General features: G+C 51.7%; 1 protein-coding gene and 1 long non-coding RNA gene across 8 annotated transcripts in view; one reads left to right on the top strand and one right to left on the bottom strand.

Moving 5' to 3' along the window:
* Nucleotides 1-6491, top strand: part of TENM2 (teneurin transmembrane protein 2) — a 404559-nt gene extending 398068 nt beyond the window's left edge. For all 7 annotated transcript variants that reach the window (XM_074350320.1, XM_074350321.1, XM_074350315.1 and 4 more), the window contains 2 exons: nucleotides 2604-2734; nucleotides 4341-6491. In XM_074350320.1, coding sequence (XP_074206421.1) covers nucleotides 2604-2734; nucleotides 4341-5102 — 893 coding nt within the window. In that variant the 3' untranslated portion in view covers nucleotides 5103-6491. The remainder of the gene's footprint in view (nucleotides 1-2603; nucleotides 2735-4340) is intronic.
* LOC123613405 (uncharacterized) overlaps nucleotides 1-10824 on the bottom strand; it is a 38116-nt gene extending 27292 nt beyond the window's left edge. The window contains exons 1-2 of the long non-coding RNA XR_012501596.1: nucleotides 10644-10824; nucleotides 8900-9022 (exon numbers count right to left, since the gene is read on the bottom strand). This is a non-coding gene — a long non-coding RNA (uncharacterized LOC123613405). The remainder of the gene's footprint in view (nucleotides 1-8899; nucleotides 9023-10643) is intronic.
* Nucleotides 10825-21100: the final 10276 nt, after the last annotated feature.

Below are 21100 nucleotides of genomic sequence, written 5' to 3'. Positions count from 1 at the left end.
AGTTTATATTATGTGAGCCTTACTTTAATTTTTTTTAAGTATTTTTTTCTGGTGGGAGGGGTAATTAGGTTTATTTTATTATTATTTTTTTTTAATGGAGGTACTGGGGATTGAACCCAGGACCTCCTGCATGCTAAGCACACACTCTACCACTGAGCTATATACCCTCCTCCCCTAAAAAGTAGCATATTTACTGATGGTTTAGACATGGAGAGTGAGAAAAAAAAGCCAAGGATGGTAGCTGGAAGGATGGAGTTGCCCTAACCCGGGATGGAAAAGATTGGGTGGAACAGGTGTGAGGAGGAAGATGAGGAGTTCAACTCTAGTTTGGAGAGAAGTTTGAAGTGTAGTTAGGTATGTTTGTTTGGAGCCTAGGGAGAGGTCCTGGACGGAGATACCGACTTTGGAGTCGGCACCAGCATGTAAATGGTATTTAGGGCCCTGAGGCTGGATACGGTCACCATGTTTGTAACAGCAGGTAGAGTGGAGAAGAAGTTCACAGACTGAGTCTAGGATATCCTGACATTAAGATCAGGGAGATGAGGAGGAACCAAAGAGGGACAAGGAGCGGCCACTAAGGTACGAGAGGGACAACAGGAGACTGTCATGTTCAGAAAGCCAAGAAAAAGAGAGAGGGGCAGGAGCGTTCAGTTGGTCAGATACTTCTGACAGGTCAAATGAGATGAGGACCACAGCCAACATTGGACTTAGCAACATGGAGGTCATCTGTGGCCTTGATGAGAGTTGTTTTCATGAGCACTTGGGAGCAAAGCCTGGTTCAGAAGAGAATGGGAGAATTTGAGTATAGAGAATTATTGTGAGTTTGAGAAGTTCTTGTAAAGGGGATGAGAAAAGGGTGATGGCTAAAGGGAGAAGTAGGAACAAGGGAGGAATTTTTAAGGTGGACATTCAGTTGCGTGTTTGTAAGCTGATGGGGCTGATCCATTAGAAGAGGGAGTAAACTGATGGGGGGCGGGGGTTGCTGGAGTGACATCCTTGAGTGGGCAAAAATGAACGTGACCTAGTGCAGGTTTGATTTGAAAGCTCATCTAGAGTAACGAGGGGAAGGAGGCGGGGAGTATGGGTGCCGATGGTGGTAAATATGATGAGAGTTTAGGGGAAGTCCCCTCTGGCTTCACCAGTTTTCTTAGAAGAGGAAACAAGGTGAGCTGCTACAGTGAAGCAGGGAAAGCAGGTGTGGGAGGTTTTAGGAGAGATGAGAAGAGGCAGAATCACCCAGGAGAATGGGGCAAGGACTGAACGGAGGACGGGACAAGTCGGATTGCAGGGCAGTGGGAAGGCACAACTGGGATTGTGGCTGGGAATTTAAAGAGACGCCAGTCGGCACGGTTACATTCATGTCTGCTGCCCCCTTGGGCCGCACAAGGACAAACACAGAAAGGCAGAGCCTTCTCTGATTTAACCAAAATTGTGGTTTCGGCAAGGAAGTGTGCTGAAGTGAGAAAAGGGCAAGGCTCTGAGAACAGACATGAGGGAATGAGTCTAATGATCGACCGCGGGATGTGCGCTAGGAAAGAGCAGAAGCGAGACCAAGATGCTGAGGGACAGAAAAGAAGCTTAGGGTAGGTTGAAGGTCCGAGATCAGGGAACATGGGTGTCAGGTGACAAAAGGGGAGTGAACTAGAAAGAGTCCAGGCACTGGTCAGAGGGTGACGTACAGGAAATGATTATCACGGGGGATCCAAATGATTGGTGATGACAAAGGTCCAGAGGATGAGCAGGAGAGTTAGTGGGGGAAGGATCATCAAAAACCTAAGAGGCGGGGATGCTGGAAGGATCAACGGCTTGGATAATGAAATCGCTAAGAAGGAATTCAGGAAAAGAGGTGGTGAGAGTAACAGTGGGGCCCACTCAGTCTGGACCCCTAGCAGAGAAGGGCCGTCTTACTCTGAGCACCTAGGGCTCTCTCTTGACCTCTCCTTGAAGAGCAGGCACCTGAGAAAAAAGCATCTCAGGAGACAGACGACTCTCTGCACTCCACACGCTCAGGGAACCCCGCTTCCGAAACAAGCCGGCCTCCTGCAGCTGGCCCTGCCCAGGGGTCTTGCACGGACTTCACCATCATCACGTCGAGCCCAGCACTGGGTCTTGTGCTTCTAAGCACACTGACTGGCCTTCAATACTTGCCAAATGAAGTTCACGTTTATTGAGCAACCCACGTGCCAGGCACTACGATAAGCCCTCTACATGGATTTTCTCCTTCAATCCTCATGACAACCCAGTAAAGTTGGTACAGTTATTATCCCAATTCATTGCTGAGAAACCCGAGGCTGAGAGAGGGGCAGGAACTTGCCCAAGGTCACACAGCGCGGGGACTTGAACGTCGATCTCTCTTACTCCAGCACTGTCCTAAATTACCACGTGGGGGGTATCAACTGACCACGTCCAGAAGGATGTCTGCTTCCTAGAATCCATGTAAAGCAGCCCTGGGTCCCGACCAGGAGAACTTCACAGGCCCTCGCCTCCCCCTCCTGCTGGACCCTATACCCATCCGCCCGTTTTATTTTGTTCTCTCTCCAAGGTCCTCTGTGGCTTTCCACCCCTCATGATCTCAGAACTCTTTATTTTTGTTTCCACCATAGATGTGAAAAGCTGGCTTGTGATGTTTGGATTTCAGCTTAGCAACATAATTCCTGGCTTTCCAAGAGCCAAAATGTATTTCGTGCCTCCTCCCTATGAATTGTCAGAGAGTCAAGCAAGTGAGAACGGACAGGTAAGTGGAGGTTCCTGCTGAGAATCCCGAAGATGGTTATCATTCCCGCTGGCAAACAGAACCGTGTGGGAGCCGAGGGCGCGTCAGTAGCGGAGGAAAACACTGGAGCTGGGTATAAAAGGGGCATGAAACATGGTGACTTCACATAAAAGTGAGTCCGTGCTGTCGCCTGTCTGGCACAGCACATATTTCTTCCCAGCCTCAATTATTACCTTAACTGTGGCATCATTATCTGTTCAGTAATATACCCTTGAGTCGCTCCTTGGTTAACAACAGCACAGAGAAGTCCAGTAGCAACCTACCATCTGCACTGACTCCAAGATCATAACCCTTTTGGCTTTTATGGGACTAATAAAATGGTGGTTTGCAGTCTCTGTCCCATTAAAGAACATTTTTATGCTTCACATAAAACCTCAGCGTTTTATGGCCCAAATGTGCACAGATTGAGTTTTCAGAACATAATTTGTGCTTGGGTGTCTCAGTAACGACTGAGAGGCGGTCAGTTTCAATTTGGGTGCAGCTGAGACCTCGGCCACAGTTGGACATCGCGGCTTAGATACTCCCCGCTGCGGAACCCACGCTCGGCCCAGTGAAAGTCCGCAAGGTCTCAGCTGCTCTGAGTAATTGTCCAGGCTGTGTAACTAGACTAGAGAGAGGCCAGGAAGAGCTTCTGGGTAATTGAGAACAGCGCTCTCCCAGCTCTGCCCCTTGGGGACCAGTCAGTGGATGAATAGCCATCATTTTGCTCATTTATCTAAGTGCCGTTGCCTCCCAAGCACAGCCTCTTCCATTATCCCAGCCTGTCCCCCAACCACCAATTGAGATGAGTTGTAATTTGTGAGTAGAGAACTCAAGGCCAAGGAGATAATGGGGATTTCATCACTCTGCAGAAGCAGGGCTAGGATCCAGAGCAAATGACTCAGAAAGCCCAGGGACAGTCCCCCTGGCCCACCAAGCCAGCGTCTCTTAGTCTGGTGCTTCCCAGACATTAATATGCACACAAGCCGCCTCGAGTGCCTGTTGAAATGCAGCTTCTGACTCAGTAGGTCAAGAGTGAGGCCAGAGATTCCGCTTTTCTAACGGGACAGGGGCCCGGGGACTCCCCAGCTGCTAGCCGTACTCTAAGGAGCAAGGTCCTGACCCCAGGAAGTTAATGAACATCCAGGGCACTGGACGCAAAGACACGCAGGTCCCAGCAGCGGGGTACACAGCTGCTCAGGTAGACGCCCTGCCCTCCAGGTCAAGGTGTTCCTGGCTCTGAAGTGGGTAAGGCAACTGCCGAACCGTCAGCAGGCAGAGTGGCTTTTCTGCAGCAGCGGAGAGGCGGGGTAAGAGGGGAGGCCTGGGTGCAGTTGCCGGCCAGGTGGTGAACCTCCCCACCATCTTCTTCGGTGAGTGGCACGGTTACGAGGTGGACAGGCCACACCCTCAGAGCACTGGAAAACCAGCCAGCCTGCCCCAGCTCCCAAGGGAGGGTGATCCCCGCTCCCATCCCGACAGACACAAGACTCATTCTGGCAGGAGCACCCAAGCCTTCCTCCTCCTGAGCCTTTGTCACTGAGCCGCCCTGCCCCCTCCTCAGCTCTCTGTTTTCTTCTGCCCGCAGCTCATTACAGGTGTCCAGCAGACAACCGAGAGGCATAACCAGGCCTTCATGGCTCTCGAAGGGCAGGTCATTTCCAAAAAGCTCCATGCCAGCATCCGAGAGAAAGCGGGCCACTGGTTCGCCACCACCACGCCCATCATCGGCAAAGGCATCATGTTCGCCATCAAAGAAGGGCGGGTGACCACCGGCGTGTCCAGCATCGCCAGCGAGGACAGCCGCAAGGTGGCCTCCGTGCTGAACAACGCCTACTACCTGGACAAGATGCACTACACCATCGAGGGCAAGGACACCCACTACTTTGTGAAGATCGGCTCGGCCGACGGCGACCTGGTCACGCTGGGCACCACCATCGGCCGCAAGGTGCTAGAGAGCGGGGTGAATGTGACCGTGTCGCAGCCCACGCTGCTGGTCAACGGCAGGACTCGAAGGTTCACCAACATCGAGTTCCAGTACTCCACGCTCCTGCTGAGCGTCCGCTACGGCCTCACCCCCGACACCCTGGACGAAGAGAAGGCCCGCGTCCTGGACCAGGCCAGGCAGAGGGCCCTGGGCACTGCCTGGGCCAAGGAGCAGCAGAAAGCCAGGGACGGCAGAGAGGGCAGCCGCCTGTGGACGGAGGGCGAGAAGCAGCAGCTCCTGAGCGCGGGCCGCGTGCAAGGGTACGAGGGCTATTACGTGCTCCCGGTGGAGCAGTACCCCGAGCTGGCAGACAGTAGCAGCAACATCCAGTTTTTAAGACAGAACGAGATGGGAAAGAGGTAACAAAATAACCTGCTGCCATTCCTCATCCGGATGGCTCAGCGGGAGTGACTGTTATCTCCTCTCCTAAGGAGATGAAGACCTACCAGGGGCACTAAGGCCGGGCTGCTTTAGGATACCCAAGTGGCAAGAAAGCTCATATTTTTTGAGTTCAAATGCTACTGCCCACGCGAGAAGTCCCACCTCCTGAAGTAGACTCAAGCCCGGCCGCGAATTCCTGAGGAAAACAGAACACACGAATGAACGGACACACGGCAAGGTTCCAAGTTCCCCTAAGATATGACCCACTTGTTCTGGGTCTTCACGGCAAAGAGACGCGACGTGTCCAAAAAAAGGAACAGAAGAACACAACACACACACACACACAACACACACACACAGAAAACAAAAACAAACACACCGACCGAAAAACAAAGACATGAAGACAAGACGGCCTCATGCTCTATTACCTCACTCATTCACACGTGAGCGACGCACAGACATCCATCCGTGAGGGCCAGCGTCACCGGACCAGCTGAGAACAGATTCAGACTGCCTGTTGGACAAAAATTACAGACGTTTTCCTTTCAACAAATACAGGTGCATTTAAACCACGACTTTGGGGGTGATTTGTGTGTAGCGACTGGGGTGGGGGGGGATAAAAGTGAAAGAGTGAGCACTGGAAATACTTTTTAAAGAAAAAAAATATATAGAAAAACACGAGGGAAAAAAAAAAAGAAGGAAATTCATATCGAAAATCAAGTGAAATAATACCGTTCAGCACTTAACTCTCAGGTCCCAATTTAGTCTCGGCCTGAGCTAATTTATTTGAGCGCAAGAGTGTAAAATTTAATTCCAATGGTGGCTATACTCACTACAGATCAATTTCATACTCTTTTGTCTTTGAAGATTCCATTGTGGACAGTAATACGCAATTACAGGGTGTAGTCTGTTTAGATTCTGTAGTTTGTGGGTATCAGTTGCAGTAGAGGTGTGGCATTGTGACACTCTTTTGCTAACGGGCACCACTTCAGATCACCCTGTACATACATAAGCCTCAAGGCACAATCACTGTTTGAGATTTTAAATTATTAGTGTGTTTGTTTGGTCCAGAAACTGAGACAATCACATGACAGTCACCACGAGGAGAGAGAATAAAAAAAATTTTAAAAACCCACAAAAACAACAAAAAAAGTTTAAAAAAAGAACAAAAAAATGTCTAATAAGAACTTTGGTACAGGAACTTTTTTGTAATATACATGTATGAATTGTTCATCGAGTTTTTATATTAATTTTAATTTGCTGCTAAGCAAAGACTAGGGACAGGCAAAGATAATTTATGGCAAAGTGTTTAAATTGTTTATACATAAATAAAGTCTCTAAAACTCCTGTGGACACTGGTCTTCTGTGGAAATGCTTTGAGGTGAGGGCAAAGTCAAAGTTTCGGGAGAAAGGGGGACCTGTCAGGACGCACAGGCAGAGACGGAGTTTTGAACGTCTGGAGGAGATTTTGTCAGAGGCAGCTCCTGTTCCCTGAACTGCTGTACATTCTAGACTGATCACTGCCTCCATCTGCAGCCCCCGCTGTGCACGGAGCAGAGGTGGGAAGAAGCGGGGCGGGGGGGACCTGGGGTCATGAGGACCCTCAGACCCATCAGTGCCCCGACAGATCTTTCCAGCCCTCCTGGGACAGTCTCCCTGCTGCCACGTTCTAGTCCTGGAAGGTGCTGGCGGGAAACTGAAGGCAAACACCCTCGCAACATGGGGGAAACACACATGCGTTCGTGTGGCTCTGTGTGGGCATGCCTATACGTGTGTACTTCCTTCCAGACTAGATCACTTTACCCCAAAACTTGCACACTCAGGGCTAAGTAAGAACTGCACTTATGATTTGGATGAAATTTTCCCCACCAGTCTTCCAGTCAGAATAAGAGTAGTATCATTAATAGCTCATAGTTATGGATGCTGACTACATGCCAAGAACAGTGCTAAGTTCTCTACACACAATATTTCCTCACCTTTCATTCATTCAAAAACATTATTTTGAGAGCTTGCCCTGTGTCAGGTCCTGTGCTACGTTCTGGGGATAAAGGAGGTGAGCAGACATAAATAGGGGCCCTCACCTCATGAGACTTACAGTCAGGGCTGCACACAGAAAACAGTCAATTACACTAAGAAGTGAAAATGACATGGATGTTAAGTGCCAAGAAGGAGAGATTTTCAAAGCTATGGAAGTACATAATTGGGGCTGTCACCTAGACTGAGAACATAAAGGAAGTGACAGGTCTGAAAGTTAAGGAGTTAACCAGGTGAAGACAAGGGAATGCTTCCTAGAGCCAGGGAACCGTATGTGCAAAGGGACTATGGTCACATAGCCACTTGGGCAGGAAAACAGAAGAGGTTGGCAGGGTTCAGAAGACTCACCTATTAAAGACTGGATTTTTTTTCTAACTAAAACCAAGAGGGAGTCAGCTTTAATTTCGTAAACAAGTCCTCTGGATGCAGTGTGGAGGACAGGTAGAGGGGCTGATGTGGCCATTTGTGTGAGACGACGAGGCTGGTGGCCTTCAAGGAGGAAATGGAAGTAAACTGAGTAGATAGATTGCAAGGACAAGCTCCTAGTATCATTCACTTTGCAGGAAGAAACTGAGGCCACTTATCACCCAGCTGTAAGTGGTGGAATGACTCAAACATAGTTATGGCTGATTTCAAAACCTTTCCAGGAAGTCTGAGTGGCATGTCACCCTGAGACCCTGCAAGTGCTCTGAGTCACCGCTGCCTTCTGATATCTCTCCAGGCCAGGAGTATCTTCCCCAGGTGGAAGGAGAGGTGGGGAGAGGCCAGGCTAACCCGCTTCATTCATACCCGGTGTCAGACCCCATGGGCCCTATAATCAGCAGAGCAAGCTCTGAGTTAGTAAAGCGAACAGGAGAACAAACACACTCCGGACAACTTCCTCCTCGGAAGCACGTGTGCATACCGTGTTTTCCCCAGGGGAGTTGGGGCCGTTGCCCTCCAGGAGGACAGGATGTAGGAGACAGCGCCTCCCGTGTGCTTTGGTCCACGGTCTGGTTTAATTTGACTGGTGTCAGGACTCCTTGGATACACACTCACAGAAGCCTCCAGCTGGTGGGGAGGCCAGCTTGAATCCCAGTTTGGTGGGAACCACCTGGGAACTAACTACTGTGATGTTTCTCCCCGGGGTGGATGCAGCCAGTGGGGCCAACCAAGACAGGGAGCGGACCTCAGGCAAGAAGGTAATGTGCGTGCGCCCAGCCCAGAGCTCCTCTGCCCCATCCAGCCTCTTTGAAGGCAGGGCAGGGGACAGGTAGACCCAAAGGGGTGGGCAGATGGTGCGGCACTCGGGGAATCACGTGTCTCCAGGGTTTCCGTTGAACATGGAACTCTCCTTCATGCCAACCATCTTTGAATTACCCGTGAATGTTCTGTTATACCCAGGCCAGCCCAGCCCCTCACGATACACACACACACACACAAACTCATGATATGGGAGGAGACAGTCTTAAGGAAAAAAAAAAAATCCTCTCCTGCCTTCCCCCAAGCCAGTCCTGCAAGGACCAGGATGCAATGCCTGACCTCTTCCAGAAGTATCTGCACATTGACAGACGATTCTTGGAAGACTTCTCAAGGGCTAAGATTGCGCACTTTGAAGTCAGCCCGACGAGAACAGATCCTACCTCGACCGCTCATGAAACACAGGACTTGGGAAGGCGACATGTATTAATCACGATAAATGACATTAGCTACTGTAAGAGATAAAGCCAATGTAAGTTAACACAGAAAAAGCTGACTCCACTCACCTCCATTGTGCATCGGCGTTGGGAAAGGCTCTGCTCCAGCTCAGGGCCCCAGGCTCCTTCCATCTCATTGCTCCACCTTCTTCCAGGTCCTTGGAATCTTCAAAGTCCTCTCCGTTCCACTGGCTGATGGAAAAAGAGATCCAAGATCACAAGTGCAACTACTGTATTTTTAATGGGCCACACCTAGCAGTGACACACATCACCTCCACCCACATTCCATGGGGCTGCATGGACCCACCTACTGCAAAAGAGAATGGAAAATGTAGTCTATGAACCTAGGAAGAGTTAGAAACTGGAGAAGGGGGAGTCCCAGCGGTCTCTGCCACCTAACTCCACATCTCTGAGTCTCGGAGTCTCCGAATCCTTACCTGGAAATGAGGGCGGGTGAGAACAGGGCTGCTATAATGATTAAATGAGATGGTGCATATATCACGGACACATCGTAAGTACAGTAAATGTTTTTATGAGTTTTACACCATTGCTCCAAGCACAGATTTTTCTAAGAGTGGAACTCGCGGCATGACTGATCCGTCGTGCGGGAGAGATTTTCTGCAGGCGTAGGGGAGGATGGAGGAAGACCTTCCCTCAGATCCCGCTCCACGCTGCCCCCCCAGCCCCCCCCCCGCCCCGCGCCAGCCCCAGGGCACGTCAACAGGCGCTCTCAGCGTGAGCGCGCTGCTCAGCGGCCTCAAGGGCTTTCCAGAAAGGATGACACTGGGGGAGCTGGACATCTGAGCAATGTGAAGACTGGCTACCTAAGAAGGCCATCCATCCAGTCCTCCGTCAGCATTCCCAAGTCACCCAGCGCAATGTTGTCCTGGGCACCGTCGTAAGCTGGGAATACAAAGAGAAACCAAACGTGGTCCAAAATCTCACAGTCTAAGGTGTGAGAACAAGCGCACAAGCCAACCAGCGGTGACACCAAGGGCTCACCGGGGGGCACAGAAGTGAGGCACAAAAACGTGAGGGCGGGGCGGGGTGGGGCAGGACCACGAGTTCCGACCACGAGCCTCAGAGCTGGGTACTCACAGGTAGGAGAGCGCGGGGCGACAAGGTGGGAGGGCTGCCTGGACCGAGGGGTGCGCGCGGGCTGCAAGGGGAGAAGACACACGCAAGCCGGCGGCGGGGGAGAGACGTTCAGAGGGACCGGAGCAATGGCGGCGGAGGAACCCCGTGCGGAGCTTTCTGAACCATGACCTCCAGGGCCCGGGCCAATCAAATCAACCCGGGGCCTCGAGGGGGCGTGGCCTGGCCCGGGTTGGTGTGGGAGCTTCCCCAGGTGATTCGAACGTGCAGCCAGGGCTGAGGAGCACTGATTGAAGACAAACAGGAGGCACGTGGCCTGAGATCCCCGTGGCAGGAACGAGAGTCAGGCTGAGCAGCTAGATAGCCGCCTCCTACACGCCGTGGGGAGAAATATGTTAGGAAATCCTTCGATTAGCAAAGTGGATTGTGGAGAGGGTAGAGAGAACGGAACCAGGGGGACCGCAACAGCCGAATGTAACAGCCCAGGTGAGGACACAGGATTAGCTTCAGGAGTGAGGACAAGGTTCCGTAACTCCGTTGGAGTTGAGGGCAGTGTCTGTAAAGGGTAGAACACTGTGGGAGGATCCAGTCCCCCAAGGTCCGGGGGCGTCTGCAGGGGAAGTGTCTTATACATCAACATGGCCTCTCGCGACCCCCACGCAGGTTTAAAGGACCAGTGCCTCGGGAGAAGGGTTTAAGGAGTCAAACCTAGGCTTACCTTCAGGAATCTTCTGACGGGCCGGAGTCGGGACTTTGCAGAAAAGTTCTGATCCACTGTGCCCACATCCAACCCCCAACTTCCATCCTGAGGCAGCTAAGGACCTCAAACTCTACCTCCGACGCCCAGGCTGGCCCTCTGGCTGTTGAGCAGCCCTCCAAAAGCAAGTCTGCACCAGCTGGCGTCTCTTTCCAAAGCCCCACCTTCCCAAGCCCTCACTTCCTCCTGGTAAATGGTGGGCTTGCTATTTAGCCGCAAGGTGGCAGCCTTTTCCCATAAAATCTTCCCGGACCTGAGTGCCCCAGGCTGGCTTAGTATAAATGTTAGGCAGATAAGACACTGAGATGCAAGATACCCCATGAGAGCCCTGGGCCCAAGGGAGAGTCCTGGGCCCTGAAAGAACCCCCTGGAATTGGTTCCAGGAAGCAAGAGTCCAGAGAAGATTTGCCCTGAGAACAGCCAGACTGGTATCTGAGCCCAGCTCCACTATTGACTCCCTGGGTAGGTTTCCAAACAAACCTTCCCCTCTCTGAGCCCCACTTTCCTCATTTGTAAAATAGAGGAAAAAACACTTTATAGGATTGTTTGAAAAGACTCACAAAAATAATAAATGCAAAGTGCCTGTCAAGTGCAAAACAGATTTAAAGGGTTGGGTTTTTTTTTTTAACTCCAAAGCCCATCACCCAAAAATGTTCCACTATTTTCCTTTAAAAGTGGCTTTTAAATTCTAACTGCTCCCCTTCTAGCTAAGCCTGGGTTCTTTACCTGACCTCTGAAGCCTCAGTTTCCTCCCCTGGGAAATAGGTGTGATAAGCCCACCTCACAGAGTTGCTGCAACAAACATCCAGTCTAGGGCCTGGCACCTGGGGACGGTTATTCATCCACCACTCTTGGCCTATGAGGCCTGAAGGTAGGGTCCCTGTCCTGAGACTAGCTGGACATGGTCCCAGTCCTGCAGCTTGATCTGTCGAGGAGCAAAGGTCCCCACCGAGCCCTCCAGCCTCCCCCCATGTAAACTACATAAAGCAATAGGCGTTTGCTCGGCTAGCTGGCCCTGGGACAGGAGGAGGGAAGAAGCAATGCCTGTACCCCATAGGAACGTTCGATCCAGTGGCCATCCTGCCAAGGAGTGAAACAGGAGCATCTTTCTGGGGTCCCTTACCTGGGTTCTTGGTTATGAGAATAATGGAGGTAGGACCTCCTGGCCAGCTCCATTGCCCTCACCAGGACTCCAAGGTCCCCAGGCCTGAGCAGGACACACCAAATCTCCTCTTGCCCCCCCACCCACCCACCTTTAGTTCTCCATGGGGATGGCCACCTTCATCGGGCGCTCCCCTCTGTCCTTTCCCCTTGCCAATTGCGCTTCTGTCCTTTCCAATGGCTCTACTCCCTGGTCCCCTTCACCCCAATTCCAGCGGCTGTGAAAGTTATCAAACCCTTTCACCCAAATTAATTGATTTTATTTGAATTTCACATCCTCTCAAGGAGACAGTCAGGAGCAGATGAGAAACTGAGACTTAGAAAGGCCAAGTGACCAGGTAAAGTCACACAACAGGCCTTCCTATGTAGCTGGACTTCCCCTCCTGTTCTCAGTCTACTGTCTCATTATTTCCATTGCCAGGCCCCTCCCTCAACAACCCCCGATCTTAGTGTTATCTCGGCCCAACGCCTGTGGGTTTTATTCTAAGGCAGGAGCCACTGGCCTGAGGATTCTGCCCCATTGGCTGTAAGTCAGCCACATGAACATCTGTCCTGTCGGAGGCTCGAGTGGAGAGGAGGTGAGAAGAGGATCACAGGTTGGCTCTCCCCCCAGACAGCACATCACCATGTTAATCAGGACACTTGCGATGGTGACAGAACTCCCAATGGAAAACAAAAACTGGGAAGTCCAAAGGCATGACTGACTTCAGGTATGGTTGGATCCAGGGGTTCAAAATATGTCTTTGCTCCACCTCCAGTTCTGCTTCTCTTGGCATACGGCCTTATTCCCAGATGGGCTTTCTCCACGTTTGGGAATGATGGTTGCTAGCAGCCCCAAACCTACATCCTTGCAGCACTCAAGGAAACAGCAGAGAGCTCCTGCCTCTGACTCACAGAAGACCTCGAGTTGTCCCACATCCCTTCCAAGGGTGAAGGGGCGCATAAAGAGAGGGACTGCGTGGTTCCCCCAGGGAAGATAAATGTTTAGACAAAAACTTGTTAGCTGCTAGTGTATCCACTGAGATCACGCATTTGTTGACTCTGTCAACAGCATGCCCATACATCTTAGGTGTTTGGTTGATAAAGCCGGGTGCTGGGGAGCCAAGGATGAGAAAACACAGCCATCTGGGAGCAGTCGGATGGGGAACAGCCACCAGCAAATCAGCAACAGCAATTTGACATGAAAATGCCAGGGAGAGAACAGTGCAGGGCATGACGAGAACACAGAGGGTGGGGAAGCAGTAATTCAGCTTTGGTGGGGATTGGGAAGGAAGCACACGGGCACAGATAGTGCATGGGGAAGATCTAGGTTGAAACTTAATAGCCAAGAAGACACCCAGCCCATCAAGCCTTCTTGCTCAGGTTCTTGAGCACCCCACCCCCGCCCCTCTGAGGACACCAGGGTCTTCCCTGCCCCCGGGAAGGCAGGAAGCCTCTTTCCGACACCAACCTGGAGAACCTGTCTCTGGGCAGAACTGGGCGGGGGGTGGTGGTGATGCAGGGCTGGATGTCACTGCTCCTTCACTCTGGGTCCTCACTCCCTCCCTCCACGCATGCGGAGCAGGACTTCCTCTCTGTCAACCACGTTCTGTCAGCAGAGGTCATTCTGCCCATCAGACCAACCTCGGCTCCTCTCCAGGAGTTCCCCTTCTGGGCACGTGGACCTTTGGGGTCAGGTGGCTCTGTGGTGGGGCCATCGTTTGCATGGCGGGGTATTCACCGGCATCTCTGGCCTCTTTGCACTAGATGCCAGTAGTGCCCCCTGCCCAACTGTGCCAACCCTCTAGACATCACCAGCTGTCCTCTGGGGAGAGAAAGCTGCTCTCAGTTGAGAACCGCTGTTCTAGTGCCTTCTCTGCCCCCTCCTCCCTCATCTCTCCTTGCCCCCAGACCCCAGCCTTTGGGAGGGGGAAGCCTCTGCCCTCCAGTTAGGCAGGTTAATTCCCCCTAAGGTGACATTTATCAGTACTCGCCCACGTTCATCCAGGGGACCTCCGACCCCCAACCCACCCCCACCTCCACCCCTGGCCATGCCAGGGGTTCTGGAACTAAGGACTGAGTCTCCACCCTGAGTCTCCTCTTCCAGGTCCCACCACTCAGGAGCCACGACTCAGTAGCCAAGTTCACGCAACAAGTGTGGAGGCGAGAACTGATTGATAGCTCGCCGGCCCCCAGCCCTCCCAGGGCCTCTCCCCACGCCTCCCAACTCCCCCACCCCGAGGAGCTGCCCCTCGGGGGAGGCAGCGACACCAAGCACTGCAGACAGAGCAGCTGCAGGTGTGAATGAACGACGTGATCCAAACGAGAAAGCGACAAGTGGAGAGGACTCTGGGACCTCTCAAGGGCCTTCCTTGGGGACCTGGGCAGGATGCTAGGGCCCGAGATGACAGGGGAATGTTTTATTTCCTCCATCCCACCCTGTCCCTGTGCCACGGGTCACATCGCCCCTTGAAAAGGAGCATCTTGGTTGACGATACCCAGCATTCTCTGGGCAGGGCCTGGGCACGCAGCCATGGAATGTGTGGCATTTTTAGAAAGAAATACTAGTTGATGTGCATCTGTGCCCAACCTGTTAGGCTTCAAGGGTGGCTTGGAGGAGGGGATGTTCTTACAGGCACAAATCTGCCAGGCTGTTTCCCTCCCTTCTGACATTGTTACAACCTCCAGTGGTTGGGTGTGTCTTGAATCCTGCAGTTCCAGCATCCTGACGCCAGTGACGTTGGGGCGAGGAGAGAGAGGACAGGCCAGGGAAGGGCACGTCCTACAGCTTCAGCCGGGACAGGTACTGTGGACTGTGTTGTGAGGGGTGGGGCGCCAGGCACAGGGTCCACACCAGGTGCTGCGCCGTGCACTGGGAGCGTGTAGAGTTGCAGCACACAGTGCGGGCACAATTCCCAGCGTGGGCTACGTGGAGGAGGAGCACGTGGCAGGGGGGCAGTGTGGGTGGATGGGTGGGTGAGTGTGTGACACACTGCACGAGCCGGGATAAGGCACAGTGCAGGCTTCAAGGGGGTGGGAAGGACTGCATGCAGGTCCAAAGACGCCGGGGTTGAGTGAAGGTGTCGTAGAGTGTGTGGCATGGTGACATACATTGTGGGGGGAGGGCACGGGGTGTGACTTGTGGAAACGTGGGAACAGTGGAACATGCAGAGCTCGGCTGTGTGTGCAGGAGCAGCTGCACCAACACTGCAGCACTGTGTGGAGGTGTTTGTCTTCATTTTCACCGCGCGCACACACACACACACACACACTTCTCCCTGCGCCGAGGAGAGATCGGAGGTGCAGGTGGAGTGACACTCAGCACGGGACACACACTATATATAGGAAAGTGCAGTAGAAAGGCCACTTTATCCACCCTCCTTTCACCTCACAGGACCAGACAATGGACAGTCTTTCCTCCCAAGAGGATACCTGGTGAAATGGGTTTTAGCACGAGCTTTGGAATCAATGATTTGAGTTTGAACCCTGCTTGACCACATACTTGCTACAGCCTTAAACAAATCCTAAACCTCCCTAAGCCTCAGCTTCCTCATCTGTAAAGTGGGGAGAAATAATGCTACATGCCTCCTGCGGTGACTATGAGAATTAACGGACATCCACAGGTAAAGCGCTTACCAGAGATGAGAGTCCCAAATGTTGGCTCTTGTTAACTGTAGGACACAGAAGACATCACTCAGCACCAACTCAAAGATGCCCGCGGGACAGAGCACCTAGGCTCGGTGAAAGGCTCAGCTGTCCTACCAGAGGGCAGAATCATTGCCCTGAAGGCCCCCTCCCCCTCGTTGCAACCCCCACCCCCTGCTGGAAGCCCTCGTGTTACTCTCCTGCAGGAAGCTTGGCAGTGGGGAAGGACTGAGGAACCAGCACATAAAGAAATGAGATTCCCATTCAGGGGCACATCCTGTGCAAGGAATAGAACTGGGGGGAACGGGAAGGAGACCAGGCCGAAGCCATTCAACACACAAGCCAGCTCGGGCCCTCAGAACAGAGGGAAGCAGGCTAGCCTGGCCCTGCCAACACGCAGGCCTCAGCCCACTGCCTCAGGGCCTTGAGGCCAGGCCACCCCCACCCCCGCCCTCTCCGAGGCTCCCGCCCTCCCTGAGGCTCCCGCACTCAGGGATGTGCTGGAGACTGACACGCGATTCTTCCCAACCCGGCGTTCAGTGACGTCACACTGGGAGTTTGGCATGAGCCAGAGTGGGGAACCTACACCACTGAGATCCGTCAATTTCCACAAGACTGGGGTGTGGTTGGGGGGGCCGGGGGGATACAAAAGAGAATGAAAATGTCAAAGAGCCATTAAGAGGGGAGAGAGAGGATATCCAAGGGTGAAACGCTTCCTCTGTTGGCTTCAAGGATACAGGCACTTTGATACCCAAAGGTCAAGAACTCAGGCCTGGCACTATTTTAAAATAAACAATTCGCTAAGTATAATAACTGTGGTAGAAGCAGCAAAAGAACGTTATCTGTATTCTTCCGAATTTTAAGGGTGTGCTTAGCTAGGTCACAATATGATGCTTTGGACCACGGGGTGGACCACCCCCTGTAGTGGTCATTCGTTCTCCCCGGGGCTGGGAATGCTGCCTGCGGCGACTTCACAAACCCCCTCTCCGAAGGGAGCTGCCCTGTGCAAGGTCACACCTGCCCCCTACCACTGGCAGAAGCCCACATCCAGCGACTGGTAGATACAGGGGTACAAAAACCTGGTTGCTTGCCTTGGCGAGTGACCTCTCTGAAGAATTACCCCAATGGGATCGGCTGAGGCCACTGCTGCTACCGCCTTGCAGCCCAGCTTCTCCTTCCACCCAATCCTGCATCCCTCGCTCCCTCCCCAGGTGCTGTTCCTGGACCACTAAGAAACATCCTGCACCAAATCGCCTGCCCAGAATCTTTTTCCCAGAGAACTCAACCTAAGACACCCCCTACCTGTCTCCCTGTAAAAAGACCACAGCCCAGCAGAGCTAACACCCAGCCCCAGTGGTTCTCTACCACGTGGGGACATGCATGGGCGTGAACATGCCTGGGACCTGCAGAGCCAACGCAGGGTGCTTCCGTGGAAGAGGTGCCACACAGTGTGTTTTGCTGGGGGAAGTTTTAGGCAATGTGTGATGGGGGTGGGGGGAGGAGGGGAGAAGCATGATGAAGTGTGTGTGTGAGCTGCTGTTTGCTTTCCAGACTGCCAGCCTTGTTGATGGGCACAGGAAGGGCAGGGGAAACAAAAGACTATCTCCTGCTTGTTGGGGTTAGCAACAGCCAGGACCTCTGTGGCAAATAGCCACCTGCTCTGTTGACCACACAGAGATCTGGACGTGCAGAAACACATCCTCTCCACCTGCAGCCACAGAATGCATGCTGTGCCAAACATACAGCCCACATTCCAGGTCCTGGTTCTCGAGGGGAGATGGGGAGAACTCAGCCCAGTTCACCTTTCGTGCGAGGGGAGAAGCTGAAGGATCAGGCTCCGGGATCAGCTCCCGGTCACAGGGGAATCCGAGCCTCTGGCCCATGCCACTCACCTCTGCAAAACCCTCCATTCATTCACACCCCAAAGATTCACTGGACTTACCGTTCACCATCTTTCTGGCTCAGAAGCTCCCTTTGTGATGCGAGCCCTGGCTCCCTGTCCACAAGAGGATGCCGCACAGATGGAGAGCCTCCACACCACCTGGAACCAGGGAGTTCCTGGCCTCCCTGCCGACAGGAGGGCTCTGCTGAACAGACTCCAGGCAGTGGACCATGTCCATGCTGGTGGGTCCAAATGGAGGCTGAATCTGCCTCCCACCTCCCCCAGTGATTTTTTCTGTTCGATTCAGGCACTCAGTGACAGTGCACAGGTGAACCTCGCCCCTACTAGGGGCAACCACGTTACTTGTCAACTTGCTGATCGCAGAGAGTTTCTCTTCTGAGGTGCTGGAGCTATGAATGAGAACCATGGAGTGGAGGGTTTCTTGGTCCTTGTGTCCTCAGAGTAACAGTAATTCCATCTACCATTCAGATGAATCCAGAACTTTACCAAGCACTCAGACACCAGATCTCACGAGCTGGTGGAATCGTCTGTATTCCCAGGGGTAGGGGGCACTCTGCAGCCTGGAATTTAATGTCAGGCAGGCCTAGGTCTGAACCCCCAGGATTACTGACATTTTGAGGCTGGATGTGGGAAATGCCAGCTCGGTGCCTGGGACAGGGTATGTGCTACATCGACGGCCACTATCATTACTAACATCTCCTCACTGCTATTCCCCAGAGAAGCCCCTGGTTACGAGAAAACCCTCCTTGGCAGCTGCATGTCGGGCAAACCCATCATCTGTCTGCTCTCTCCCATGCCATCCTCTGGCCCATGGCCCACGTCAGAGGGCTGGCCAACCTCTGAAGGTCCATCTCACTGCATGAAGGGCTGCCAAAGGGGAGGTCTTCCTCCTCTGGGCTAGACTGTATGTTTGATCATCATGAAATGAAAACGTAAAACACCAGGAGACTGAGGCCAGAAGAGGCCCCCGAATCCCTGTGAATTCCACGCAGGTGCGAGTCTTCAGCCTTTCAGGCAATTTCCAACTTTGAGCTGGATCACGGGCTGGGCATCAGAGAGCCGCGTGCCACCTGCAGCTAAGCCATTAGAGGGACACCTGGGGAGCTGTCCAGGAAGATGAGCCGGTGTCTCCACCCTCCTTATCTGGATCAAGCCAGACATGGTGACCCACTGTCACATCCAAACCCAGATTTCCTTTCCCTTCTTTGGAATATGGTGGGCGAGTTTCTCTCCTATCTTTATTTTCCTTTACAAAGACTGTTACAATAAAAAATGTTAAGCTGTGTGAAGTCTATATGGAGCTCAGGCCTTATAGCTCACCAGGAGAGAGATGGCTGTTTGCTGGGCTTTTTGGTTGTACAGCTGCTCAAAGCCCAATATCAGAAGCTCATAGGGTGGAAGGCAACTGATTCTCTTGAGCAAAGCAATGCATGTGGTTAGAGAACTCAGCAGTGTTGCTGCTACAGTTCAGCCATCATCTACTGAGGTGTATTCCTTGCCAGACTCTGTGATAAGTGAGAGTTGAATAAAATATAAAATACAGTACCTTTTTATTATTTACTGGGTTTTAACAATATTGCCTTCTCTGCATCCTTCCCTCCCTCTGAAAGGCTCAAATGGTTACTGACCCATTTGAAGTAAGTTGTTGACATCATGACACTTCACTCCTAAATATTTCAGCTTATATCTCCTAAGAACAAGGATTATTCCCCTGCAGTAACTACAATACCAGCCCTGAGATCGCTAACATTGATGTGACAATGTTGTTCAAAATACATTCCATATTCCCATTGATCCAACTGTCCCAAGAATGTTCTGTGCAGTTTGCTCTTTTTTTAAAAAGTAATGTAGGACACACTCATGGATCACGCATTGCACTTGGCTTCTTCCTAATGTTTTGATAGATATGGAACTCTGTAAAGAGAAAGAGTTCTCAAATAAAGACTTTTGAGAGCCTTCAGCCTCAAACTAAAAAGAAACATCCTTCCATAAGGACCCTTGGAGGCTGCATAATTCTCATTCCTCACCACAGATGGGCAAATTATTTCTTAGAGGGGCATATGGACTCCTAATTATTCCAACAGTTTAATGCCATCTGCTCTCCAGGAGGAGAAAAAGCAGTTAAAAGGTGCTGTCAGGGAGCCTTAGGCCCTGATCAGGGTTTAGCCCGTGTTCTCCAACACACACCCATGTCAATCTGTGCTGGGCCCGTTCCAGGCACAGGAGACGTGGGAAAGATTGAAAAACAGCCCTGCCCTCAGAGGGTTTACAGGCTAGTTGGGAAAGGTACAAACAGCAACAGAGAGAGAGAAAAAAAGGGAAATCAAGTGATGAGGCTGGACTGCTCATGGATGAAGTGGAGGGACCCAACCTGGATGGCGGGGGAAGAAGGGCTTATCTGAGCTACAAGCAGAAGATGGAGAATTTGCTATCCGAAGTCAGAGGAGGAGGGTCCTAAGCAGGAAAACAGGCTGCGTGACTGTCCAGAGGGGAGGAATGCTGACCCTGGGCAAGCCATGTGCAGTGTGAGGGCAGCAGGCGGGAAGTGGAGACTGTTCTGGGGGACAAGGCCCCCCCCCCCAAAAGTGGGCCTTACAACACAGGGTAAGGTACCTGGACTTTGTGTACCTTGAGTGGTGTAACATGACCAGATGCCCTGGCACACCATCAGGAATGACAGGGCAAGTGGGCAGAGGAAGCCCAGTTTGGGGGGAGCTGTTCAAGGAACAGGCGATGCCAGGACGCATCCAAGATGGTGGAAGGGGAGATGGAGGGATGGGAACAGACCCGTACTGTGAGACAGGACCCAAGGCTCCTGTAGACAGAATTTTCACAGGGAGTAAAGAAAAGTGAGAAACTGAGGATGGGACCTAGGTCTCTGTCACGAAAATGATGCTCTAAAACAGGGGTGGGCAAATTAAAACCTGAGGGCCAGTGGCCTGTTTGGAAATAAAGTTTTATCGGCACGCAGCCACACCATTCGTTTACATACTGTCTAGGTGAGTTGTTTTGACACAGACTGACCATGTGGCTGGCAAAGCCCAAAATATTTACTGTCTGGTTTTTTACAGAAAAAGTTTGCCAACTCCTGTTTTATCAACATTGTATTCCAGAGATGCCTCAGGAAGAAAAAAGACACTTTAGTCAAAGAAGTTTGGGCAATTCTTTATTCTATACTGTTTCCTTGGCTACTCATGCTGGATGTAGGTACACGGAGGGCTTTGAGAAGTCCCACGGTAAAGAAACCTCTTTATTAAAACCAACATTTCCCAAATGTATTTGCTCTCAGACCGTTTTTTAATTTGACCCTGAGGAATGCACTATAGACACTTGCCTTAGAAAGACGAGGAGGTACACTGGAGGGGTGAAGATTGGTCAAAACACAAGCCAGGAGTTCAGTGAAGCTTTAAAATGACAAGAATCACTATGATTACCAAAGGGGGAAAGGGGAGGGGAGGGATAAATTAGGAGTTTGGGATTAGTAGATACAAACTACTATATATAAAACAGATAAACAACAAGGTCCTACATATAGCACGGGGAACTTCATTCAATATCTTGTAATAATCTATAATGAAAAATAATATGAAAAAGAATATATATATATGTCTAACTGAATTACTATGCTGTACACCTGAAACTATCACAACATTGTGAATCAACTCTACTCCAATAAACAAAGACAAGAATGAGACAAAAGGGTCTGGGCTAGGGCTTAAGTCAAAGGAAG

Source organism: Camelus bactrianus, chromosome 22 (genome assembly GCF_048773025.1).
Source record: "Camelus bactrianus isolate YW-2024 breed Bactrian camel chromosome 22, ASM4877302v1, whole genome shotgun sequence".
Taxonomy (NCBI): Eukaryota; Metazoa; Chordata; class Mammalia; order Artiodactyla; family Camelidae; genus Camelus; species Camelus bactrianus.
This window is presented reverse-complemented; position numbering and strand designations above follow the sequence as displayed.